Source organism: Bubalus kerabau, chromosome 3 (genome assembly GCF_029407905.1).
Source record: "Bubalus kerabau isolate K-KA32 ecotype Philippines breed swamp buffalo chromosome 3, PCC_UOA_SB_1v2, whole genome shotgun sequence".
Lineage (NCBI taxonomy): Eukaryota > Metazoa > Chordata > Mammalia > Artiodactyla > Bovidae > Bubalus > Bubalus kerabau.
In genome coordinates this window covers 19238668-19266111 of record NC_073626.1, presented here as the reverse complement: position 1 = coordinate 19266111, position 27444 = coordinate 19238668, and the positions used below count along the sequence as shown (strand labels likewise).

Here is a 27444-nt window from a genome sequence, read left to right as displayed (position 1 = left end):
GGTTTGGGCTTATAAGGGGAGAGAGCATGAGAAACCCTATGCCCCTTCTTAGGAACTGTTCTTTCTGTTTAAACAAACTTCAGGTGGATGGTTTGCCTGAGAAATGGTTGTCAGGAGGGGCCCTCTGTGTGTGTTTGGTCAAATAGTTATAATGACATAAGGCAGGTTAACAGGAGAAAATCAAATTTAATTGCCTATTAAATTTGCAATTTAATAAGAAATCCACATAATGTGAGAGATTCCAGATAAAATGAGAGTGGGGTATAATGAGGTATATTTGTCCTCCTGGACCAAGGAGAAGCAGGTAGGGATCTGGGACTTCAAAGGGAAGGAAGGCAATTCACAGGAAGATAAAAAAGAGCCAATGTTTGGAAAATGCATGTTTTCCGTGTCCTAAGGAGATAGTGGGACACAGAGAGGAGTTTTAACAAGCAGACTTTGCTAGGTTCCTCCATGTCTGCCACACCTAGCTCATATTATACTGCATTTATTCATGGTGATAGCTGCCTTCCTCGAACAGGTCCTCTGTCTAAATCCTTTTCGGCAGTTAGAGGGATGGACAGAGCATCATCCTGAGTCCTTTGGGCTTTATTGTTTTCATCTTGAAATAATCCACATGCCAGAGTGGCACATCTAGAGGTGTCCTGCCCTGAACCCTACGATGACCCTGGGGTGTTACCACGATAGGCTTCCCCTTGCCATGAATAAATGATAGAGATAACTGTGTGTGTTTCTGCATTTACGTATTCTTTTCTTCCTTCCTGTCTCTCTTCTGTTTTTCCTTTGAAGTTCTGAGGCCAAATCTGGCTCCTAAGAAACACAAGAGAAGCCCGCAGCAAAGACCTCTGAGGGCTGTTTACGAAGCCTGCCTGCACCCGCTGTGTGAGGCAGAATGGCGCCCCCCACAGGTGAACTCGCTTCATTGCTGCTGCTGGTGACCTTTACAGGTAGGAAACCGGTACCCTGGAGACACCAGCCTCACACTTGAACTTCCTCTCTGACTTAAGCAACTCAGATCAACCTGAGATGAAGGTGCTGTGTGTTTGCTTTCCAACAGACTTATTTCACATATAAAAAGGAAGGCCTCATGCATAAGTGGTTTCTGGAAACAGGCATTTAACTTTTTTGTCATGACTATTTTGGGAAAAAGAAAATCACATTTCATATATACTGGGAAAACTTCATGTATTTATTTCAAAGAACCGCATAGTAGATCTTTTTTTAGAAAGCAAATAACAGGCTTTTTTCTGTCTTAAATCTTTATTTTCATATAGTCTGTTTATTTATTGTGGACACACCATGGCATAAAATCCTTGGTCAACATCAGCTCTGGTGATCCATGCCCCAGCTAGGCCAGCCAGACCCCTTTAAACTTATCGAAGACTGAGAATGGAGATATGGCTAGGGAAACTGATTTTATATCCAGGGTTTGTCACAGTGTAGTAAAACCACGCTGAGGTTTACCTGGGAGTGACCCTTGTTAAAAATGTGTCTTCTTAGGCCCCATCCAGACCTACTGAATCAGAACTCCTAGTGGGTGTGACTCAGGAGCCTGAAGCATCTAAATTTTAAGAAGCACAGTTTTAGGTCATGCAAGAGCTACTTGAGGAAATACTACAGTCAGGACAGCTTTATCATTTCTTGCATATTACTCTCCTCATGCCAAACGTCCATCTTATTAACCTCACCACTGCTTAGTATACAAGGCAGAATGATTCTTTATCCCATGCTTGATGTGCTCTTGTACTCTGGAAAGTGTTGTCATTAATGTTTGAGCTCTTTTTTTCCCCTCTCAAATCCCTACCTTTTCACGGCTTTTTGTCATTTTCTTATGGGGTGTTTTTCATTTATTCAAAATTCCTGAGTTAACTGAGCCCCAGTAATGTTATTTAGGGCTTGTCTGTCTTTTCTCTCTGTCCTCTTTGCCTTTGACAAGATGCTAACCATTGGTTTTGTTGATTTGTCAACACCCATGGAGTGCTTACTATGTTCATGGATTGGACTGGGGATTTGTAGAGGGAACAAACCTGTGAGTGTTCTCCTGTCTCTTCAAGAACTTTCTTGAGTGAGTCTAATAGATGGTTTAGTTGTCGGGATGCCCACCTTCTCAAACTTCTTTGTTTAATATTGAGATCCACTATTAAAGTATGTTTATCTAGATAAACAGCCCATTCAGGTGATTTTTTTGCACAACAAAACGATGATCTGCCCTAGAGGCTTATGGAGACCACCACCGCCAGCCTGAGGGAAAACTGCTTTTAAGTTTTGTGTTGAAGACTTCTGCCAAGCTTCTCAACCACATGTAACAATTTGCTTGTTCCAGGGTCACAGCCTTGTTCCTGTTTAATGGTTTCTTTGACACAGTTTTACACTGTTGACTTTTAAGCTTCTGGTGTCCAAAGCCAGAAGTGAAACATGATAGTTCTTATGAATCATATTTTTCAAAAGGAGGTGACCCAACAGTTGTTCAAGGGAAATAAAATGTATCCTGCCATTTGTGTTTGAAAAAAATTTCTAGCTTGGGTCTTCGTTTAAGTTCAGTCAGTTCAGTTCAGTCGCTCAGTCGTGTCCGACTCTTTGCGACCCTATGAATCGCAGCACACCAGGCCTCCCAGTCCATCACCAACTCCCGGAGTTCACTCAGACTCACGTACATCGAGTCAGTGATGCCATCCAGCCATCTCATCCTCTGTCATCCCCTTCTCCTTCTGCCCCCAATCCCTCCCAGCATCAGTCTTTTCCAATGAGTCAGCTCTTCGCATGAGGTGGCCAAAGTACCTCATTTAAAGTACCTTTGTTTAAAGGCTGCTTCATTTAAAGGGATGTAGTGATATCTTTCGGAGAAGGCAATGGCACCCCACTCCAGTACTCTTGCCTGGAAAATCCCATGGACGGAGGAGCCTGGAAGGCTACAGTCCATGGGGTTGCAGAGAGTCGGACATGACTGAGCGACTTCACTTTCACTTTTCACTTTCACGCATTGGAGAAGAAAATGGCAACCCACTCCAGTGTTCTTGCCTGGAGAATCCCAGGGACAGAGGAGCCTGGTGGGCTGCCGTCTATGGGGTCGCAGAGTCGGACGCGACTGAAGTGACTTAGCAGCAGCAGCAGTGATATCTTTACAAGCAATGACAGTATTTTTGGGAGTAGGGCTGGGAGTTGTAGATTTATCTACCTATTTTATCCCTTTATCATCTCTTGACCTTGATTATAAATACTGTTTTGTTATGTTCAGCACAGAGTGTTTTCCCCCTCTCCATATCTGATAAAAGATTAAGCTTTTCTTTAGAAAATAAAAGGCTAAAACTATTAAAGTGATTTGAAAAAAATAGATTTGGTTTGGGAAAATATCATTTCAGTTGAAGTAAAGCAGTTTGCCTGCTTATTTACTGGGAAAGATACATATTTATATCTAATTCTTATTGGATAAGACCAGTTAGACTTTCCTATTGAGTCAATATTTGGTACTGAATGGTTCTTAAAAATTTATCATGGTGATGATGTGTATACAGGTGAAAAAAAGAAATGATTCTTATTTTGATATGGACCATTTTTTAAAGGTCTGTGTTGGATTTGTTACAGTGTTGCTTCTCATTTATGTTTTGGTTTTTTGGCTGGAAGACATGTTGGGTCTTAGCTCCCTGACCAGGGATCAAACTTGCGCCCCTGCCAACGGACTGACTGCCAGGGAAGTCCCAAATGACCTGAATTCTTGTACTGTGTTTAACCATTTATCTTACCTCCAGTTAGAAGTCATCTCTAACTGTCATTATGAAAAATGTAACAGTTATTAAGAGAATGATCAGTGGTGAGCACTCACTAGAAAGATCTTTTGCTCTTCGGAGTTCAGCAGAACTGTATTCCTGGAACTATATGTGATGAGGGACCAATTTGTTTTTATTTCCAATCTACCACAGACAGACTGTTTGGTAAAATATCAACAACAAGTTGTCTACTGAAAGAAAAACACTCCATGCAAGAGTTGTAGGTTTCAGTTTTATTCAGGGACCTTCCTGAGGACTATAGCCCAGGCAACAGCGTCTCAGTAACTCTGAGGCAACTGCTCTGAAAAACTGGGAGAAGCAGTCCGTGTGTATAATATTTGGGGCAAGAGAATGCATGCAGCCAAGCACACCTCTTGGCACACCACTGCTGCTGGTCCCAAGGAACAGGTATCTCAGCTGATGATTTTAGTGCTTTTCTATGTACGGAAAGATGCAAGAGTCTGGGCTCATTAAAATTCTTCCTGAGACATGTGTCCAACTATCTAAGGGCCTGTTTTTCCGAAGGACAGAGTGCCTCATCCTGCTTTTCATCCTGAATTCCTTTCTGGGCACACTGTCTGTCAGTGACTGCAGTGGGCAATGACTTCATCCTTGTAGAACCGAATGGTGGGCAACATTCTTTCTTTTTTTTTAATTAATTTTTATTGGAGTGTAGTTGATATACAATGTTGTGTTAGTATCTGCTGTACAGCAGAGTGAACCAGTTATATATATATATCCCCTCTTTCTTTAGATTTTATTGCCACATAGGTCATTACAGAGTGTTGAGTAGAGTTCCCTGTGCCATACGGTAGGTTCTTAATCGTTATCTATTTTATATATGTTAGTTGTGTATATGTCAGCCCCAGTCTCTCAGTGTATCCCTCCCTCTCTTCCCGTGCTTGCTAACTGTGTTTGTTCTCTACATCTATGACTCTGTTTTGTAGATAGGTTCATTTGTACCGTTTTTTAGATTCCAATATCTGCTTTGTTTTACAACATAAAAAAGGAGAAAAGTGATTTTGTCCTTGGGTGCCAGGGAATGACAGATTGCTACCAAGTTTTCTAAAAACCCCGGATTCTCTTACCATGCCGTGGGCTGGTCACAGAGTCTGTGGCCTGCCCCACTGTGTCTGCAGATCACACTTAGGTAGCACCACTCTTCTGCCTATTGATATGCCAGTTGGCAACGTGTGTGGTTCATTATTTAGAATCGGGTTAAAGCTAGTTATTCTAGACCTATATTTCAGATGAGTTTTTCTCTCTTTTGATAATTCCCTGTCATCAGAATAAGCTGAGATATTAAAAAATTCAGTTAACAGCAACAACAATATGGCATTGTTCCTAAAGTAAACCTTTATAACTGGATTTTGGGTGAGGAACAAAATGTTACAAACAGTGTAAAAGCAATACACACATAGAAAAGAATGCTTCTCTTCACTAAGTGGAGTAGCACCATATAAAGAGAGAAGATGGAAGGTTAGATGGACACATGGAAGAATCTGTAGATGGATGGGTTGGGGTGGAAGGGTGTGAGGACAGGTGTACAGATGGGGGTGTTGATGGGTGGGCTGTACGATAAGGCAGGAGACTTCCTGTAGGAGGTGCTGGTGGTTTATTTGCTTGCCAGGAGTGACCTGCCTCACTTCCTTATTGGTGGCTGGTGTGTTTGCAGGTTGTGCCTGGACGCAGTGCAGTGAGGGGAGGACGTATTCCAATGCCATCATCTCTCCTAACTTGGAGACTAGCAAAATCATGCCGGTGCCTCAGACCACCCCCTTGGGGGACTGCACATCCGCCTGCTGTGACCTGTCCAGCTGCGACCTGGCTTGGTGGTTTGAGGGCCGCTGCTACCTGGTGAGCTGCCCGCACAAAGAGAGCTGCGAGCCCAAGAAGATGGGCTCCATCAGGTCTTACCTGACCTTTGTGCTCAGGCCTGCCCAGAGGCCCGCACCGCTGCTGGACTATGGGGAGGTGATGCTGAACAGGGGTGCCCCGTCGGGAATCTGGGGGGACTCACCTGAGGATATCAGAAAGGACCTATCCTTCCTGGGCAAAGATCGGGGCCTGGACATGTCTGAGTACTCGGATGACTACAGGGAGCTGGAGCAGAACCTCTTCCAGCCGGTCAGCAAGCAGGAGCCCCGGGGGAGCGCAGAGTACACGGACTGGGGCTTGCTGCCCGGAGGTGAGGGAGGTTTCAACTCCTCTGCTGGAGACAGCCCTGCAGCACCAGCAGAGAAGCAGCTGGAGGACCCAGAGCTCCATAAGCCGAATGAGTCAGCATGGACCCCGGCCCCGAAACCCTCTCCGGAGAGGTTGTTGCTTCCTTTGGTCACCGCCCCACCTCCAGGAGAAGAACTGGAGAGAGAGACGTCTCAGATCCACGGGCAAGCCAGCAACAGCTCTGGGAAAGAGGTAGGTGTGGCTGGTGTGTGTGTGGCTGGGGAGGAGCTGAGTTCACTTTGGAGCCAGGCTCTGTGGTGCCGATGCAGGAGGCACCTCCCTGGATCAGGGAAGATCCCCTGGAGAAGGAAATGGCCACCCACTCCAGTCCTCTTGCCTGGAAAATCCCCTGGACAGAGGAGCCTGACAGACTACAGTCCATGGGATCACCAAGAGTCGGACACGACTTAGCAACTAAACCACACAGTCTCATTAGGTGGAGGACACAAGAAGTTTCCTCCTAAGGGCACCTATTAAGGTATTGGCAAGAAAGATGGCTCTCAGAACCTCCCAGACCTAACATCTTGTTCCTCTGTTGGGCTCTCATGACCAGACTGTTTAAAAGAGCAAATAGTTCTTTTGCCTTCACAAGTCAGCCACCTAGTGATGATTTAGATGCCTCTGCTGGTATCTAAGATGAATGAGGGTTTTTTAGAAGTTTTGAAGCCAGCCCATATAATGCAGCATGTATAGACAGAGGCTTTGCAAATCTCTTGTGGTAGGTTTTGTAGGAGCAGAAAAAATTTTTTCTTCTAAGTTTTTTTTTTTTTCTCCTGGTTAACAGGAGAAACAATAAATCTGTGAAGAATTGACAAGCCAAAGAGGTTTAGGCTTGGGGTAGTAAATTGGTGACAAAATATCTGTTAAAGATAAGTATCTGTTAAAAAATTAAGCTGAAGCATATTAACATTATTAAGAGTTTGAACAAATAGATCTGCATTCAAATCAAGCAGCATCCAGTATAGCAAATAGAAAGGAGTTCCGAGGAGCTGTACAAAATGAAAGACATTTTTAGGCAGAAGGGAGTTGGAAACAAGGAAATTATACAAGGCAGGCAAGTGGGTTGATTATTGCAAGGTTACTTTCCTTTAAGGGGCAGTGGGAGTTTATCAAGCAGATTACCTTAAGATTATTCCTGATTGACTGGTTTAAGCTTCCATTTCTGGGAGAGCTGAAACTGTAAGTCTTGCTTTAGGGACTTGGCGTGAGTGACTCTATTTTGGGCCTGTTGTTTTAACACAAGGTTTGTTTATTCAGCCTTCTCAGCCCTAAATTTCTTGTCTCTGGTGAAAAGGTTACCTTCTATCCTCCTGGTACAATGCTTTATTTTCCACTAAAATACAAGTTTCCCCCTACAGTCACATTTAAATTTTTTTGAGCTGCTTTAAGTTGTAGATAATCCTTGAAAGGAAAGTTCCCTTTCCCATGGAGATTTGCCTCTTGCTTTCAGGGGGACAGAGGAGGGTCAGAGTGTTCTTTTTACACTGACAATTTTCCAAGTACCTTTAGTTCAAAATAATCAGTTTGCCAGAGTGTCTTATTTGGGGATGATGTATTCTCAACCCCCTGCAGTTTCTTCAAGACCCAACAGGTTCTGAGGTTGCTAGAAACTCACTAGTGATATGAATCAGTTGGATTGGGGGAGGGAGATACCAAGGAGAGGACATAAACTGTATGGAACTTTCCATGAAAAACACAGGTGAAAAGAATGGGAACCTTTGGGAGAGAAGACATACCGAGGCAGAGAGAAGGTTCAAGTGCTAAGAAGCTCAGGGAGGTAGACACGGAGGCTGCCCTGTGGGGAGAACAGTTGAGAGTCCAGAGGGTGCTGGCTTGGGAAAGGCCAGGACTCGGTGAGACGCAGTGAGCGAGATGATCAGGGGAAGCCAAATGCAACTTGCAATACAGTGACTGGAGGACAAGTCATGGGAAAATTCAGTGTATTTCAAGGTACAAGAGGGCACATCAGAAAATAAAGGAACATAAACCAATTAAGACTTCTTTTTTAAAAAAAGAAGAATGTTATTTAAGATATCAGTGCTTAGGTTAGAGTAAGTAAGGAAAGCTGGATTGAATTGACTGTGTATGATAATCTCAACCATTAAAAATTGCTAAACTGTCTTTTAAGTAGTGATATTATCAGAAGTGGTTTTTTTTTTTCCCCCCTGCTTTGGTGTATGTTTATTTTCAAAGTTTCCATATTTTTCTGTCCTTGTAATTGTCTTAAACACTTTAAGACTTTCCATTAAAAAATAAAGTATCACAGGTTAACCGTGTTCTTTTCCCCCACCACTAAGTATTAACACATTTCACCTTTTATGTGGCCAAGTGAACTGCAAAAGTGAGTACCTTTTCAGTAAATACCAGTGCCCCCTTCTCCAGTTAATGTTTGAGTTACAGCTTTTCTTTCTGTAGGTTTTGCACTCCAACTTCCCCTTTTGGTCCCCTGTCCTATTAGCCTGAGTTTTACTGACCTGGCTGTATTCAACCTTGTTTCCCCTCTAACAACTTATCCTTGTAATTGATCGCCTAGGTCCTAATGCCATCCCATGATCCTCCTCCAGCCAGCCTGGAGGTCAGCCCCGCCACTGTGGAGAAGAGCCCGGTTCTCGCAGTCACCCCGTGGAGCACAGAGCATAGCATTCCAACCCTTCCCACCAGCACCATCCCATCTGAGCAGCCCAGATCTGCTCCCACTGCTCCCAGGACAGGTAAGTTAAAAAATACACCTGGAAGAAATGTGCTGAAGACATGCTGTATTCATACTATATTCTATATTCATATACTATGAATACTATATTCATAGTGGTGGCAACTTTTAAAGTTTGCTCATCGCCTCTGGGCACATTGTTGAGCATCTGTTGTTTGCCAGAAATAGTGCTAGGCGCTGGGAATTAAAAGAGTGAATATTGTCTTTTCCCTCCATGAGTCTTTGATCTACAGGACCAGTCTAACAGATAAATAGATGGTTTGATACATATGGCAAACAGTATGGCAATACAGGATCTCATACAATATGCTGTGAGAGCCTGCTAAGGGTGCAGAGAGGACGCTGAGGCATATAAACGCCTGGAACTGAAAATTAGCTGAGTAGTCGGGCTGAAGATAAAGAGCTAGATGTCACTGGTGGAGAGGTGATCGTTGAAGGCTGTCCAGGGAGAGTGGAGAGGTGAGCTGGGGAGAGGCCTGAGGGCTGGAACATTGGGGTTGTCATTGTATTAGGAGCTGGGGGAGCAGAAGGAGCCTACGGAGCTGACCAGGTGGTCATGGTTGAAAGGTGGGAGCGAGCAAGCAGACGTGGACTGACGGAAGGAGAGAGGAGCAGATTCCACGTTGGAAGCCGAGTGATGAGGGGGCTGTGTGTTATAGGACGACTGAAAAGCTCCCATTAGATTTATTTATTTATTTATTTTTTTTTTTGCTGGAAGCAGTCACTTTATTGGTTGGAAAAAGAAGCAGCTGTGGTCAGCTCAGGAGGGAGGGAAGAGGCCAGGAAGGGAGGAGGGCAGCTGGGCTGGAGCCAGACAGGACCGGGCAGACACTGCTGCTCCCTCAGTCCACGGGCTGGAGCTGCCAGTCTGTTGACTGAGGGCTTATCAACAGCAGCGCACGATTAGCAATTAAATTACAACCAGGGGGTCCTTCCGGGGGCTTGCTTGGTCCCATTCCCTCCATCCGGAACAGCTTCCCTATCACTGTACTTCACCAGACTACTGACCTTTCACTCATCCTTCAGGACTGGCTCACTCCCATTAGATTTAATACTCAAGAGACTTTTGTCATGTTTCCTGAGCCTTTCTGTGGGTGATATCCTTTCAGGATTACCCTCTCTTCTTTTGGGCTTCCCTGGTAGCTCAGTGGTAAAGAATCTGCCTGCAACACAGGAGACCCTGGTTCAATTCCAGGGTCAGGAAGATCCACTGGAAAAGGGAAAGGCTACCCAATGTAGTATTCTTGGGCTTCCCTGGTGGCTCAGCTGGTACAGAATCTGCCTGCAATGTGGGAGACCTGGGTTCGATCCTTGGGTTGGGAAGATCCCCTGGAGAAGGGAACAGCTACCCACTCCAGTATTCTGGCCTGGAGAATTCCGTGGACTGTATAGGGGTTGCAAAGAGTCAGACACAACTGTGCTATTTTCACTTTCACTCTCTTCTTTGGTTATTTACTTTGATCCTGAGCTTCAGTAGAGAGAAGGACAATGCTGGAGGAAATGCTGGATAGTACTATAATGAAAAGGAAGCTGGCCTGGGAATTAGCATCCTTGGGTTCTAATAGCATCTATTGCCTAGAGAGCTTAGAGGATGAAATGAATTGATCATTTTTTTTTTTTTTAACCACAGTTACTTATAATTTTTATTGTGTTTATAGGCATTATTAAAAAGTATATTAAAAGCCATATATACAGTAATGTTGGACAATTATCAGATATTCTTCTTTGGGAATTCCTTCCATTGAAATTCCAACTTTTCACAGGAAATCATCATTCTGAATAGTTAGTATATTCATCTTGATTGAATTGATCATTTTAAAGCCCTTGGCAGTGTTCAATCTGGTAAGTAAGCAACTGTTGAAATGAACACATTTAAATTAGTTAAATATCTGTTGCTAGTGATCCACATAACCTTGGGCAACTCACATTGCCTTTCTAGGGCTCAGTTTCTAAAGTGAGGGATTGGAACCGGTGTCCTTTCTTAGTTCATAATTGCTGATCTTTCTTACAAAGAGTAAGACAGGGAAGTGACAGGGAAGAGGAGCCAGAGAGGGCAGCAAACCCACTATAGCTGGTCTAGGAAGGCACTCAAGGGACTGAATACAAACCAGGAGGAGAAAAGTGGATTTAAATGAGCCACGTGTCCCTCTAACATAGTCCCTCCAAGTAGCTGGGACCTCTAGAAAGCACTCAGCTTTTTTTTTTTTTTTTTTAATCTTTTCTTTTCTCTATGTGGTATCTTGACCTATCTCAATTGTGTTTTACAAGTGAGGCTGATGTCCTGTTGAGTCCAGTCAATTGAATGTATAAATGTAATCTTGGCTATAGAGCAAGGAACCATTGTTCTGAATGCTGATTTAGTGAGAGTGGATGTGCCTACTGCTTGAGTTGAAATAGCCTTTTTACCACTGAGGTTTCCTGGAATTATGTTCTCCTGGAAATGTTCCAAGAGCAAGGCCATTGCAGCAGTGCATGAGGTTACTATCAGAAGAACTGAGTGGTGTATGAATAATGATTCAGAAACACTTACGATTACACTCCATCTTTTTATGACTAAATATAGCACCTACTAGAGAGTCAAGCAAAGCTGGTAGCAAGAGAAAAAAATAGCTCTGATCTGCAGTATCCCACCTGTTTCACACAACTCTTGTCACTGACACCTTGCTCAGTCAACCTGAAGCATTATTTTCCCCACAGTGCCTACTCACATAGACAGTTTTAAATGGATGAAATCTACCCTGCAGCCTAATATGGGGTACAGTTCACTTACTAGTCAGAGGGGGAAAAAGTATCTTCAATAAAGTCAGATGAAGAACTATTACAGAAGTGTGTTATTTTATTTCATGGATACTAAAAAAATCTATTATAGGACAGTAATGTAGCATCATTAAAGTATATGATGAAATGTACTATTTCTAATTAACTTTCAGTGAAACAACTCATGGTGTCTGCTGGCGAGAACCTAGTCATAACTTCCCCAGCAGATGAAGTTGAACTGAAGGCTTCTGTTGTGCCAGCGCCACCTGCAGGTGAGAGTTTGACTTTCCTCTGGGACCAGTGGGCTTCCCTGGTGGCTCAGACTGTAGTGTGGAGAGAGCCGGGTGATGCCTGGGTCGGGAAGATCCCCTGGAGAAGGAAATGGCAACCCACTCCAGTATTCTTGCCTGGAAAATCCCACTGATGGAGGAGCCTGGCAGGCTACAGGCCATAGGGTTGCAAAGAGTCGGACACGACTGAGAGACTTCACTTTTCTCTCTTTCTGGGACAATGGGCTTCCCTGGTGGCTCAGAAGATAAAAAAAAAATCTGCCTACTATGCAGGAGACCCAGATTCCATCCCTGGGTCTGGAAGATTCCCTGGAGAAGGGAATGGCTACCTACTCCAGTATTCTTGCCTGGAGAATTCCACGGACAGAGAAGACGGGGTCGCAGAGTCTGAGACGACTAAGCGACTAACGCACTGGGACCAGTAGGGGGCCCATTCGCTGGTGTGTCCTTAAGGAGTCTTTACTGGGTTTTTACAGCTTGGATTCCCTTTCACAACCTGGATATGTCACTCTTGAGGCTTTGATGATCATAAGCTTTAAAGTTTGTTGAAATAGTTTAAAACGGAGCAAGAGGATAGGAATTAAATCCAGTATAATCCTCAGAATAAAAAGTCATGCATTTTCTTTTTTTTTGAAGTTGAGAATTATGTCTTTTAAAAAATATTTATTTATTTGGCTGCATTGGGTCTTAGTTTCAGTACACAGGATCTTTGTTGGGGTGCATGAACTCTTTAGCTATTGCTCATGGACTCCAGAATGCGCAGGCTCAGTCGTTGTAGTGCTTGGGCTTAGTTTCTCTGCGGCATGTGGGACCTTAGTTTGCTGACCAGGGATCGAACCCGCATCCCCTGCATTGCAAGGCAGATTCTTAATTACTAGATCACCAGTGAAGTCCCACGTCCTACATTTCCAATGATGCAAAACAGAGTAATAATCTTAGAACAGGAGAGGTTTCCATATGCTTGCTTTTGACTTGTAATAAGAGGGCTTCCCAGGTGGTGCTAATGGTTAAGAACCCACCTACCAGTTCAGGAGCCATAACAGACACAGGTTCGATCCCTGAGTTAGGAAGATCTCCTGGAGAAGGGAATGGCACCCCATTGCAGTGTTCTTGCCTGAAGAATCCCATGGACAGAGGAGCCTGGCAGTCGCTTCAGGCATGTCCATAGAGTCGGACACGAGTGAAGCGACTTAGCATGCGCAGCCCACAGAACCTGGAACGATTCTCCTGTCAGGTGAGGGAGGTCGCATGTGCACAAAGATTGGTTTGCAGACACTGTAGTGATGGCAGCTGTTCAAAACCGTGTTGTTTAAAATGCTCTTTCTTCTGCTGGTCCAGCGCTCTGCTATTCAGCAAACGCTTGAACTTGTGACCTGTCAAATACATTCTTTCTCAAAATATATTCATTCCTCTGGTGTTTGAATATTTCTCATTCAGGTTAGTTCCTTTATTCGTTTCTCCCTGTCACACATGGATCAAAATTTAGGCATAAATGATGATACTTGGCGTTTGTCATTTACCCCTTTCAGCTGAAGTATCTCATGCCTTAATGACCGATATCACAAAGTAGAAGATAGATGCGTCTTAACATATAGAGGTTTAATCTGTTCTTACGTCCTTATATAAACCCCTACAACAGATGAATTAAAATCTTCTTGCTTTTTATTCAAAGGAGAAAAATAAAGGAGGAAAAAATCCACAGCACAGTGGATTATATTATGTTAAAATTTATATTGTATAGTCAGGTGTAGCAGTAGGGAAGGAAAGTCATCAGGTGCAAACAATGAAATTAAGGCCCTTTTTTTAAAAAAAAATTTTTCTACATTTTCTCAATTTTTATAAGTTATGTGTTCTTATAATAAAAAAAATTTTACATTCAAAAGATACATAAAGCTTATTATTCCTTACTTGGATGATAGTTGAAAGTTGGGTTCAACATACCTAAATTAATTTCTGCTAATAGATTGAAGACTCTCACTTTCTTTCCTCTGACCAGATTATAGTGACTTCTAAGAATTTATAACTACTCATTCTTCTCTTTGGCTCTCAGAAACAACTTACAGCTATGAATGGAGTTTAATAAGCCACCCTGAAGACTACCAAGGAGAAATAAAACAGAGACACACGCAGGCTCTTAATGTCTCTCAAGTAAGTAACTGGTGACTGGTTTTAATTGACAGCATACCTAAAAATTCAGTGTCACTTTCTTAGCTGTTGAACCCAGAGTCTCTGTTATGATTAAGATTAAAAAGAGAGCCGTCGACAGAGGAGCCTGGTGGGCTACAGTCCTGGGGCCACAGAGAGTTGGACCTGACTGAGCAACTGAGCGCACACATTTATGAATTATATTCCAAGCCTGTAGGTAGACAGGCAGATGTGAATAAAGGGGCTTTCAGGGACTTTTTCTTCGTGTGACTTACTTGGCATATCAGTCTGGGGAAGAAGGCTGATGTGGGTCTCCGTAGTGAGGTTAAAGCCTGTGTTCCAACCCTTGCCCCTTTTGCAGTGTCAGTCATCTCTGATTCTTAGGCACATTTCTAGGATTGCCAAAAATGCATTCCAGTTCACAAATGGTTGGACTACCAAATATTGCTCCAAGATGTAAGCCATCACAGGAGGAAACATGTCCCCGTTTTAGATGGCCATAGACGATTATGTTGTCTTCATTTCTGAGACCGCACAGCTCCTGGTGCAACTCAAGTTAGCATCACCATCCCCTTGTCACTGAGCGCTATTTCTCCAAGACTGGTACCTGGACCACAGACAGCTGACCCACCAGATCTACTTGGTAAAAACGCAGGATTCCCACACGTACAACTTTGCAAATGGCCGCCCTTGTCCGGTCCATTTCATGAACGCCTTTGTAAGGCCTGTGGACGTCTGTAATGAAGCTGAAGTCCTTCCCAGCTGATCGTCAGTGTTCTAGAGTACAGGCTTCAGACGTGGCAGCGTGTCCCTAGGTCCCAAGCCCCCGCTGTGCGCTGACTTCAGAACAGCTTCCGGAACATTTAAGGATCTTCTAGGCAGTGGGCGCATCCTGTTGTTTGCACGTTTGCTGGTGTAACTTTTCTTTATCTTGCAGTTGTCAGTAGGACATTATGCCTTCAAAGTAGCAGTTTCTGGTGAAAGTGCCTTTGGAGAGGGATTTGTAAATGTCACCGTGAAGCCAGGTAAGCTTGTGGAAGAGAACCTGTGGTATAGGTCTCCCTCGCCTTTTGGTGCCTGAACTACACAGTAATATATTATTTAGTTTTGCATTGGACACCATTGTAGAGACCATGCAAAGATGACATGGGTTTTTTTTTTTCCTTTCTGCTTTCTTAGTATAGTTCTTAGTACTCACTTGACACTGCTGTGCAGGGTTTCAAGGTTATTGCTTTCTCTTCTTAAGTGTTAGTTTCTAAGCCTTGTCTGACTCTTTGTGACCCCGTGGACTGTAGCCCGCCAGGCTCCTCTGTCCATGGGATTCTCCAGGCAAGAATACTGGAGTGGGTTTCCATTCCCATCTCCAGGGGATCTTCCCCACCCAGGGATCGAACCTGGGTCTCCTGCAATGCAGGCAGATTCTTTACCATCTGAGCCACCAGGAAAGCCTCAGGTCAGTGGCAAATTGTCTGTGCCTTAGCCTCCTCCATCTGATACTCTTCTACCTTGGTTCCCTGTGACTCAGCTCGACCTTAGGTGAAAGAGCTTTTCAAATACATTTAACTGAGCACCTCAGGGATCAAGGAAAATGCATGCCATGGGCTTTCAACCCCCCCGGGTCCTTTCAGGCTACCACTAGCCCACGGGTCAGTGCGCTTGTGTGAGTTAGAAACAGTGGCCCTTTGTCAGGGTGGGCACAGCTCTGGCTCTGTGCATGGAGCGTGGTGTGGTCTTGAACCTCCTCCATCCCCTCCACTGGACATAAGGGCAGTGGACCAACTAGGTGCCAACCCCCGCTCCAGCCTCTACCTCAGGGGTGATGAGGGAGCCTTCGGTCAAAGATTGGAGATCCAGTTAATCATAGGAGCTGGAACCATACTCCAGGGCTCCCCTTCTGCCGTTGCTGCTCAAACTCTGTCACCAGCCCCTTGATTGTTATTACACGTGTTCATTGAGCCTGGGGTTTTGTACAAAAATCTAAACCCGCAGACATGCTCCTAAAATGTATGGAAACATCCCAAAACATTAACAAGCACTCTGCACACTCAAGGCCTGTAGGATAAGCACCGTCTGGACAGGATATTGATGACCAGTGTGTTTGAAAGTCAGATGGTTTATTTCCGTGGTGGTGTATACAGAACACAACATAACTCAGTCCATGTCATTTTTTTCTGTCTCGCAGCCGGAAGAGTCAACCTGCCTCCCACGGCAATCGCTTCTCCCGAGAGACAGGAGCTCTCCCTGCCATTGACAGCGGCTCTCATCGATGGCAGCCGTGGGTATCCTGCCTCATGTCGGGGGTTTTGCCCCACGAACCATGAGATGTAATGGGAGCTCTCTGCTGAAGCTGAGAGGACTTACAGGCTAATTCATCAATAGATGAGCATCTGTCTGTATATTCAAGTCCTTCAGCTCCTTTAGCACAACTTCTCTGCTTTGGGCTGAATTTCCCTTCAGTTATGTCTCATTTGTCTATAAGAAAAGTCTTTTAGGGCCTAGCTATTGCGTTGGAAATAAAGCAATTAGGAAAGACTCTCTTTTCAATGCAATCTATGTGATGAGCCTTTGGAAAGTCACTTTTAACAAATGGTAGAAGGGGTGTCTTTAGTGAGGGCAGGCTGAGTTTTGTTCATTTAATTCAGAGTTCACTCCTTCAATTAGTGTATGTAGAAAGGGACCCAGTGTAACTTCGTGGGTCCAGGCAAATGAGAATAGATGAAAACATATCCTGTGTTTCACACTATATTCAAAATGTGTTCAGCAGTATCAATGTCACTGGTATTTGCATTTATGTCTGTCAAATCACAAAGCTAATACCAAATCCGGTGAGTGAAGAATACTTGCCTTGGTTCCTAGAGAAGAGTACCTGTCAGTCTCTAGTGCCGCTCCTTTTTGCAAGTCTGCACAGATATGGAAATATATACATATCACACTGACACAGTCTTTTGCATCTCTTCCAATATAAATGTCTCTATTGCCCCCTTAGCAACATGAAAATAAAGCACATTTTAAATGAAAATATTTATGAGAGAATGCATTATGTCTTGATTCCTCTAATTCAGTGTAGCTTGGTTACAGGAAACTGTTCAGGATTATTAATCTGTCACATGGAAGTTTCTTTCCTTAAATGAATGAAATGAAACTGGCTCCCTTCTAGGTCTAAATTACTGTTATTCTGCACAGTACATTTTGTTTACTGTCTTTTGAAGTAGAGGTGGGAGGTTTTCATGTAGGGTACAGTCTTTCTCTGGATTTACACTTAATGATTAGGGTGGTAAAAGGTGTTTTGTAATTATATAGAAGCACCTCTCAATTCTTTATGAATCTGTCAGTCAGATACTTACTTAAATTATCAGTAAGATATCATGTGCTGTAGTTAAAGTGAGTTTAAAAAAAAAAATCAATAGTGCCTGTCACTGTGCCATTTAAATTCACAACTAAGTGGAAGCACCCTGACTCAAATCTGGTGGAAATCCGGGAGAAAAATCATGATGATAATTTAGGGAGAAGAAGAAATCTTCCTTTTAACACATAATGTATGGCCATTGAAATCTTTGCAATTAAATAATTTCAAATAAACACAGATTTAAACAACCAATGATATTAATCATGAAATTGATGTTTTAATATCCTTGTATTTAATTCTAGTTTTCATTTATTTTTCAATCTTGCTAGAAAGTACAGATGATACTAAAATCGTGAGTTATCACTGGGAAGAAGTTAATGGGCCCTTTCGAGAAGAGAAGACCTCAGCTGATTCCGCCGTCTTACATCTGTCTAACCTTGTTCCTGGAAACTATACTTTCAGGCAAGTGGGCTCAGTTTCCAGCACTGATCATTTGTCTCTTTCCTTAAATTGATGCATCTTTTCATTTTCATCAGGAGACAGGGCAGATTTGGTTTTGTCGGGGGTTTTTTTGGCAACCACTTTGTACTCTGATCAGTAATATAAACTACAAGTGTCTATGTATGGGAAGCCTTTGGATTTGGTTGTCAGTAACAGTATGGGATGGCACCTATATTTGCTGTGTTGAGAAACATGAAAGAAAGTTTCTATCTTCTGAGTCAGTGTGAGGCAGAGTTATGTGATTTATCTATTTATCTTTTTATAGCTTTTTAAGGTATAGCTAAAGTATAATAAACTGCACATATTTAAGATATAAAGTTTGATGAGTTTTGACATATGTATATACCTGTGGCACCATTGTCAAAATCAAGATAATAAACATTTCCATCATCCCCAGAGTTTTCTCATGCCCCTTGGCAATCCCTTCCTCCCTCCATCCCTGTCTCTGGGCAACCACTGGCTTGCTCTCTGCCACTTTAAATTATCCTGAACTTTCTAGAATTTCATATAAGTGGAATTGTACAGTATGTGCTCCTTTTTGCTTAGTTTCTTTCACTCAGCAAATGATTTTGATATTCATCCATGCTGTTGTCTCTGTCAGTAGCACGTTCTATTTAATTGCTGAGCACTATTCCAATGTATGGATACACCACAGTTTGCTTATCCTTTCATCCAGTATGGACTCTGGGGTTTTTAGCTTTGAGCTATTATAAATAAAGCTGCCATGAACATTTGCATACAAGTCTTTTGTGGACATATATTTTCATTTCTCTGGGGGTAAATACCCCCCAATGGAAGAATTAGGTCCTGTGTTGAGTTTGGTCAACATTTTAAGAAATTTCCAAGCTCTTTCCCAAAGTGGGTATATTATTATTTTACATTCCCACTCATAGTATATGAAGTTTTCAACCTCCACATCCTTACCAACACTTGATGTAATCATTCTTTTTAATTTTATCTACTTTGATGGATGGTGATATCTCATTATGGTTTTAATTTGCATTTTCCTGATAACTAATGATATTAAGCATATTGTAGGTGTTTATTGGCCATTCATGTAACTTCATTTGTGAAGCTCCATTCAGATCTTTTTCCTATTTTAAAAATTACATGGTCTTATTTAGTTGTAAAATTTTTATACATTCTGAAACAAGTTCTTTATTTTATATATGTGTTATAGATATTTCCTCCCAGTATATGAAGTTTTGTTCTCTTTTTTTTTAATTTTATTTTATTTTTAAACTTTACAATATTGTATTGGTTTTGCCAAATATAGAAATGAATCTGCCACAGGTATACATGTGTTCCCCATCCTGAACCCTCCTCCCTCCTCCCTCCCCATACCATCCCTCTGGGTTGTCCCAGTGCACCGGCCCCAAGCATCCAGTATCGTGCATCAAACCTGGACTGGCGACTCGTTTCATACATGGTATTATACATGTTTCAATGCCATTCTCCCAAATCTTCCCACCCTCTCCCTCTCCCACATAGTCCATAAGACTGTTCTATACATCAGTGTCTCTTTTGCTGTCTCGTATACAGGGTTATTGTTACCATCTTTCTAAATTCCATATATATGCGTTAGTATACTGTATTGGTGTTTTTCTTTCTGGCTTACTTCAATGTATATAATAGGCTCCAGTTTCATCCACCTCATTAAAACTGATTCAAATGTATTCTTTTTAATGGCTGAGTAATACTCCATTGTGTATCTGTACCACTGCTTTCTTATCCATTCATCTGCTAATGGACATCTAGGCTGCTTCCATGTCCTGGCTATTATAAACAGTGCTGCGATGAACATTGGGGTACACGTGTCTCTTTCCCTTCTGGTTTCCTCAGTGTGTATGCCCAGCAGTGGGATTGCTGGATCATAAGGCAGTTCTATTTCCAGTTTTTTAAGGAATCTCCACACTGTTCTCCATAGTGGCTGTACTAGTTTGCATTCCCACCAACAGTGTAAGAGGGTTCCCTTTTCTCCACACCCTCTCCTTTTTTTAACGGTACCTTTTAAAGGGCAAAAGTTTTAAATTTTGATTGTCTAATTTATCAGTTTTTTTCTATGTTTCATGCTTTTTGTGTTCTGTCTAGGTAGCTGTTGTTTATTCTCCAAATTGCAAAGATCCTGGTTTCTTTCTTTAAGTTTTTGTATTTCTGGATTTTATATTAAATCTGTGATCTATTTTGAGTTAGTTTTATGTACTGTGTGAGATTTTTGAATATTAAGTCAACCTTACATTCATGGAGTAAGCCCTATTTTATCATGATATTCTTTTTATATAGCATGGGCTTCAAGTTGATAATATTTTTGTAAATATTTTTATGTCTGTCCTCATGAAAGATTTGGTTTATGCTTTCTTCTGTTTTTCTCTCCCTCTGCATTTGTCTTTGTTAAGGTTTGGTGTGAGGATTATACTGGCCAAATAAAATAAGTTCATCTCCTTTATTTTCTGAATTATTTATGAATAACTGGTGGATTTTTTTCTTGAATGTTTGATAGAATTAACCAGTAAGATCATCTGGGCCTAGAATTTTCTTTTTGGGAAAGTTTTGATAATAAATTTGATTTCTTTAATAGATGTAATGCTATTTAGACTTTCTGTTTTTACTTTTTCTTTTTTTAAGTTTTATATTGGAATATAGTTGATTAATAATGATGTGTATCTGTTTTTTTCTTGTGTTAGTTTTTAGTAAATTGTATTTTTCAACAAGTTTGTGCATTCCTACTAAATCATCATATTTTTTGGAATTAAGTTGCTCATAATATCTTCATATTATCCTTTCAAATCTGTAGGATCTGTGATGAAAACCCCTTTCTCATTTCCACTATTGGTGATTTATGTTCTCTTTTTCTCTCGATTAGTTTAATTAAGGGGTTTGTTAATTTTATTTGTCTTCTCATAGAACCTAACTAGAACTGCGTTAATCAAATAGCTTGTTTTCTAATTTGTTCTTTTCTGTTCTTTTCTTTACTATTTACTTACTTCTATTTGATTTACTTTGTTCTTTTTCTTCTACTAATGACTTCTTAAGAGTAGAATCTTGGGTCATTTTTGAGTCATTCATTTAAGGACTCAGAATGTATCCTGACTAAACTTGGTTGTGGAGGAAGGCTCTTAGGTGTTTGGTTTCCTGTCAGAGTGAGAACTGGAGTTTGGATCTTGGTTGTATGGAATATGTGGGCTAGAGGCCCAGAATATCTGGGCCCCCTGGAAGTACCTTACCTACAAATATGTCCTGTATTCTTTCCAGAGCTTCATTCTCATAGTCCTGTTTATACCTGTTAAACATGCACTGCTACTCTGAATTAACGTCTTTATTCCAGAAAGATATAGTGGCCTTACGTCACTGATCCAGTTGCCACATCACCAGTGAGTTTACTACAGGAGGGTCAGTGCAGCTCTTTCTCTGTTGTTTGTGTAGGTTGAGTATCATTAGTATTTGAAAGTGCTTAATTCTAAAATGGCTTTGCAAGGAGTGTCCTGAAAACACTTAATACTTAGTCCTCTAGGAAAGAATGAGAAAATTAAAAGACTTTGTATCTGAAACTTGTGAGTGATTTTCTGCCTCTACATGTTCAGGCCTGAGGGCAGGACTTAAACTGATACATTCTGAATCTGGGGTAATAGACAGAGGCTTCTGTGTTGGCTGGGGTTGTTTTCTTCATCCAGCATCTAGAAGAATCATGGGAAGTCCACATAAAAGAAAACCCTATCGTGTGACTATATTGCTAGCTAAAAATAAAGTAAATAAACAGCAAAGAATATATCCTCAGGTCTCTTCTTTCGTCAGCTTCATCCTCAAGTTTCTGCTCTGAGTTGTTCTGAGAAATATACATAGGCAGACTCGGCTGACCACTTTGCCTTAAGATTTGGCAGATTCCTGCAGTATAATAGCCTCCTGTCCTTTCACTAGGTTGACTGTTACAGACTCAGATGGAGCTACTAACTCCACAACGGCAGCCCTAATAGTCAACAGCGCTGTGGACTACCCACCAGTTGCCAATGCGGGACCAAATCAGACCATAACTTTGCCCCAAAACTCCATCACTTTGAATGGAAACCAGAGCAGTGATGATCACCAGATTGTCCTCTATGAGTGGTCCCTGGTGCCTGGGAGTGAGAACCAAGAGGTGGCTATGCAGGTGCGTTCTCATCCTGCCTTCAGACTTCTATTTCTCTAGCTATCTGTTCGTCTGTCTCTCATTCTATCCGTCTTTCTTTCTGTCTTTCTTTTTGTCCATCACCCATCCATCCATCTAAAATATTGGTACAAAGGGGAAGCTAAATTCGGAAAACATGTTTTATAAAGTTGCCTGTTATAACCATCAGGAGAGTAGCTAAACTCACAAATCTTCTAAATTTATGTCACTTTCCCTCACTCACTCTATGTAAGCCCAGAATAGCAACTAAGCAGGTCCTAGTTGAAATGTCGACCTTGAATGTTGAAAACTTGATCTTGAGGTTCAGAAATATCATTTTAGTACGTATTAGGATAAACATTAGAAGTAATCTAGTCTAAACCTCATTATCAGAAAATTCCTGTGTATTTTGTTCCTTCTAGTTTTAGAAATTGCATGTTATTGTTTCTAGATCCAGCAGTCTCTTGTTGAGATCTCTTTGTATTTACCTTTTCATTGGTTCCAATCTCTAATGTATCTGTCTATAATAACCTTGAAATGTTGCTGTATTTGTATGCATGTGTGTGAGCTGCTTACTTATTCTTCTTTTGGTGATGGCCAGAGCTGTTGGTTTTTGTTGCTAACCAGCTTGGTACCTTTGAAGTTATGTTATTATTTAAGAGTTTAATGGAAAAAAAGATAGTACCTTACATTGCCCCCTTCCTCTCCTTCAAACACCGTCTCACCAGTCCAAGATAAATTTCTTGTTAGTGTTTGTGATGAAGTCAGACAGTCCATGAAGACTAACCTACTTTACTTTTTTGATCTTTCTGGGAAGAGCTTTGTGATTATAATGAATTAAAAATGACCGATTGGATGCATGTAACTTGAAAGAGCTGTGAGTCCTCTGGATACCCTTAGAGAGCACGTGGTATAGTGTCCATCTCTACCTGAGAGTTGTGGCAAATGCTGTTTGCAGCTGGGTTAAGGATTCGGATTCAGAGGAGTTTGGATACAGACAAGAAGATGGACTATTTTGTATTTTTTCAGTTAAAAAAATATTTCAAAATTTCTTTCCCTTAATTTCTGAGAATGATATGCCCAGAGCTAATGGGGCAGTGCATCCATGTCTGCAGGACCTGGATCCACAGGAAGTCACTTGTGCTGGACTGCAGGGCTAACCTCATTGCTCTGTGCACCTGCCCGCTTGTTGGAAACACTCTCAGATTAGCCACAGTAAGGATGCTGCTGCCTCGTGGTTGACTATGGTGTCGAAAGGAGTAATGCTTTTTATGAACTGGGACAGTCACAAAGATAAGCTCTTAAACCAGACTTCTTTATACTTAGACTAAAAATTCTCAGTAAATTTGTCTGCTCAGTTCCCATTTGCCGCAAGCTTCCTTTTAACTGTGTGCATAGCATTCCTGTAACCATGTTAATTTTGAGTCATGTACCGGAGATTATACTTTCTCTAAGAGCTTTCCAGAAAAAAAAAAAATACTTTGCTCTATTGAGTCAAAGTAGGGGGAAACCCTTTTTTAAGGTCTTAAAAGAATGCATTTCTAATTTCAGCAACTCCCCTTGTGATAACACACTTGATTTTCTATTATTTAAAAAAAATTTTTCCTTTAAAACTAAAAGAAAAACATGAACAGAAATTTATCTATAGATAATCGTAGGCTCTGTGAAAGTAAATACATTATGATAGGACTTAAATTTAAAAATCCTTTCCAGGATGCCATGAACTTTAGGCATAGACAACAACTGGAAATATTTCCAACAACACAGGAGCAAAAATAACCAAAGGGGTATTAACCGGGAGGCAACAAGGTTAAACTACTGTATGCTGCTGCTGCTGCTAAGTCGCTTCAGTCGTGTCCGACTCTGTGAGACCCCATAGACGGCAGCCCACCAGGCTCCCCCATCCCTGGGATTCTCCAGGCAAGAACACTGGAGTGGGTTGCCATTTCCTTCTCCAATGCATGAAAGTGAGAAGTGAAAGTGAAGTCGCTCAGTTGTGTCCGACTCTTAGCGACCCCATGGACTGCAGCCTACCAGGCTCTTCCATCCATGGGATTTTCCAGGCAAGAGTACTGGAGTGGGGTGCCATTGCCTTCTCCGAAACTACTGTATACTCAACTGAAAAAAAAAGCCTTATTGAAAAGTTTTGTTGTCCCAGCATTTTAAAAATTTATTTTACATCAAGGACCTACTGTATTGGGCTTCCCTGGTGGCTCAGGTAGTAAAGAATCTGCCTGCAGTGTAGGAGACCCAGGTTCAATCCCTGTGTCAGGAAGATCCCCTGGAGAGGGCAAGGCAACCCACCCAGTATTCTTGCTGGGAGAATTCCATGGACAGAGAAGCCTGGCAGGATATAGTCCAAGAGTAAACTACTGTATACTCAACTGAAAAAAAAAAAAAAAACCTTATTGAAAAGTGTTGTTGTCCTAGCATTTTAAAAAGTTATTTTACATCAAGGACCTGCTGAATAGCGCAGGTGTTGAACTCTAATCAATATAGTAATACACTATAATGGAGAAGAGTCTGAAAAAGAATATGTGTATGTGTAACTGATTCACTTTGCTAGACACCTGAAACATTGTAAATCAACTATATACATCAATAAAAGTTAAAAAGAAAGTATACATGCACAAAAAGAAAAATTCAAGAGATGATAACATATGGGGGAAAATAACAAAAAGTTATTTTTGATCATGATTTATTTCCTGTGGTTATAAAAACTCAAATTCTGATAAAGCAGAAACACCCCTTGACCTCAACCAAGTCCCTTTATATGAGATAATTACTGTGATGAGTTTAACCTGTGTGTGTCCAGAATCTTTTCTCTGTTTATATGTGTGTAAAATACATATAATAGTATCTCCCACACTGTAGCCATTTTTGCACAGTTCTCTTTGATTCATATTATGTCTTTGCTATCTTTCCACTTTTTAATGTATACATCTACTTCATTCTTTTAAATGAAAGAATTTTCATTCTTTGATTCTTTCTTTGCAGCTAGCCTCCCATAGTGTATTATGGTGGGCTTGGCCGTTTAAATGAAAGCATTTTCATTCTTTAATTCTTTCTTTGCAGCTAGCCTCCCATAGTGTATCATGGTGGGCTTGGCCATTTCTCTTTTGATGATCATCTGGATTGTTCCCTTTTCTTTTTTTTCTATAGGCAATGTCTTAGCATCCATGGGGGAGTCTCCATTATTACACACGTGGACTTTTCTTTAGGGTAGATACTCAGTAGAAAGGCTGGGTTGAAGAGTGTGTACTTTTAACATTTGAATGGATGCCGCCATATTGACTTCCAAAAAGACTAATTTATATTCTTTAAACAGTGTCTGAGGATATACTGTGGACTTTAGATCCCATTTTCCTGGGACATGTATATATTTTTTAAAAGCAGGCTCTCCACATTTAGTAAAATCACTAGTTTTTCATTCTGTCATGCTAATTACTTGTCCTTCTTTAATATTATTTTTTCTTTTTCATTTTTGTATTTGCTATGAGTTAGGGAGTAAAGACACCATACCTTCATTTGTCTGCAATGGAGGAAGGAGATTATACGTTTCAGCTGATGGTGACAGATTCTTCGAAGCAACAGTCCACGGCTGTGGTCACCGTGACTGTCCAGCCTGGTAGGTGAAATAGGAAAGGAATTTAGCCCCAGAGATTAAAACAGAAATGACACCTGGGCTTCTGGGCTTCAGACCAGTCAAATTTGATGGAAATTCTCTTAAGTCTTTGAACTGTCAAGAGATTGGGGCTGCAGGAGCTAAAACATAATATAAAGCCAATTTTCTTTTGTGGTTCTGAATTGTGTCCTGACGGTGTCCCTAAACTACAGCACAAGGGACAAATGAGAGCCATCTGCAGAGTCAGTGTGGGCTCTGATGCCATGTCCCACTCTGCTGCGAAGCTCAAGGGCATTCCTGAAGAGGCTGGTAGATATGTGTGGCTTGATACGCAGAAGGCTTGTGGCCAGACTTTGGCAATTGACTAGAGTTCCACTCCATGACTTTTGAGGTCTCTTCAAGAAATCAGAGATGTACATTATACAGAACAGGATTTCTTGCTATCTGTCATCCCAGTCTAAACTTGGAATATTTAATTCCTGGGTCAGCTAAGAGACTGCATGTATCCCCCCCAGGATTCTCAAAGGACAGGGCACACTCTAGTAGCCACCTGATCTGAATATGAGTAATTTGCTTAAATCAAGAAATCAGAGGATGGCAGACTTCATGCAAAGAGATGTTACTTCTTCACACCATTTCTATAATTCTAGAAAACAACAGGCCTCCGGTGGCTGTGGCCGGCCCGGATAAGGAGCTGATCCTCCCAGTGGAAAGCACCACCCTGGATGGCAGCAGGAGCAGCGATGACCATGGCATTGTCTTCTACCGCTGGGAGCGCGTCAGGTAGCCCGCCCATCTCATCACCGAGAGCTGGGTTCACAGCCTGGCTCAGTGCTAATACTACCCGTTCTCTGGAGGATCCAGATTAAGCAATCAACTTGAGATTGTTGAGGAGTCAGGATTTAAGCTCGTTTCTAGAAGTGGAGGGGCACCATCGTTTAAATTCTCCATCAGGCGTGGATGGACAAGATGGGCATTTCTTGACAGTGGAGGGTGGGTGGCAGCAGGGCAGGTAGACAGGGCAGTCTTGGGGTGAGGTGGGCTTCATGACAGAGGTGGTGCAGGGGAACCTGGGTGGGGGGTCCTCATGAGAGCCCCCCGCATCTACACACTCTCAAACCACCTGCAGTGACTATAGACGCAGAAGTGCAGAGTTCAAGGGGATTCCTGTATCCTCAGACATTTTTTTGTACTTTACATGCTTAATCTTGTGGAATGCTAGATCAGTTCTTAAGAGGTAAATACTATTATTCCCATTTTAAAGGTAAAGCAACTGAGGCCTGCAGAGATAAGTGAGATGACAGGGCTTATAGTTGTCCAGGTAGAGCAAGATCCAGGAGTCAACCTGGGTCTTCCTGACTATAGAGCCCAGTCTTCACAACTCTGCTATAATTCCTCTCTTAAATCAGTTACCTGGCTTGATCCCTCCTCTTCCATATTCTCCTGAAAGATAGCTGAGGATTTCAGCAGATTTTCTTTAAAGAAGAAACAGCAGAGGGAATTCCCTGGCCATCCACGGGTTGAGACTGTGCACTTCCACTGCAGGGGACGCAGGTTTGATCCCTGCTCAGGGAACTAAGATCCTGCGTGCCACACAGTACAGCCAAAATAAAAAGAACGAAAGAAGTAGGAGTAGTTTCTAAGGCTCCATCTTCTAAAAACAGATCATTTCACTGACAGCTCAATTAAAAAAAAAAAAAAAAAAAGAACCCCAAAATCCTCTTCCCAGGAATCCAGCAGATTTTGTCTGAAATAGGATTTAGCTTGTGCCGCTTAATCAAAACTCGAGAATCTAAATGAGTAAAAAGTTATCTTAGAATTCTCTAGATGGTATATATTATTGCCATTAAAAAAAAAGACCATCTATAACAAACAACATGCCTGCCATCCTCAGACTCTCATACCTTGAGCTCATTGTTAATGACTGTCGTGTTTCATA

General features: G+C 41.8%; 1 protein-coding gene across 1 annotated transcript in view; it reads left to right on the top strand.

The window, feature by feature from the left end:
* Positions 1-27444, top strand: part of KIAA0319 (KIAA0319 ortholog) — a 72682-nt gene that overhangs the window by 28791 nt on the left and 16447 nt on the right. The window contains exons 3-13 of the mRNA XM_055570781.1: positions 790-947; positions 5440-6182; positions 8524-8701; positions 11631-11729; positions 13798-13895; positions 14830-14917; positions 16075-16167; positions 17568-17700; positions 21655-21883; positions 25385-25508; positions 26156-26288. Of these exons, the coding sequence (XP_055426756.1) occupies positions 893-947; positions 5440-6182; positions 8524-8701; positions 11631-11729; positions 13798-13895; positions 14830-14917; positions 16075-16167; positions 17568-17700; positions 21655-21883; positions 25385-25508; positions 26156-26288 (1973 nt within the window). The 5' untranslated portion in view covers positions 790-892. The remainder of the gene's footprint in view (positions 1-789; positions 948-5439; positions 6183-8523; positions 8702-11630; positions 11730-13797; positions 13896-14829; positions 14918-16074; positions 16168-17567; positions 17701-21654; positions 21884-25384; positions 25509-26155; positions 26289-27444) is intronic.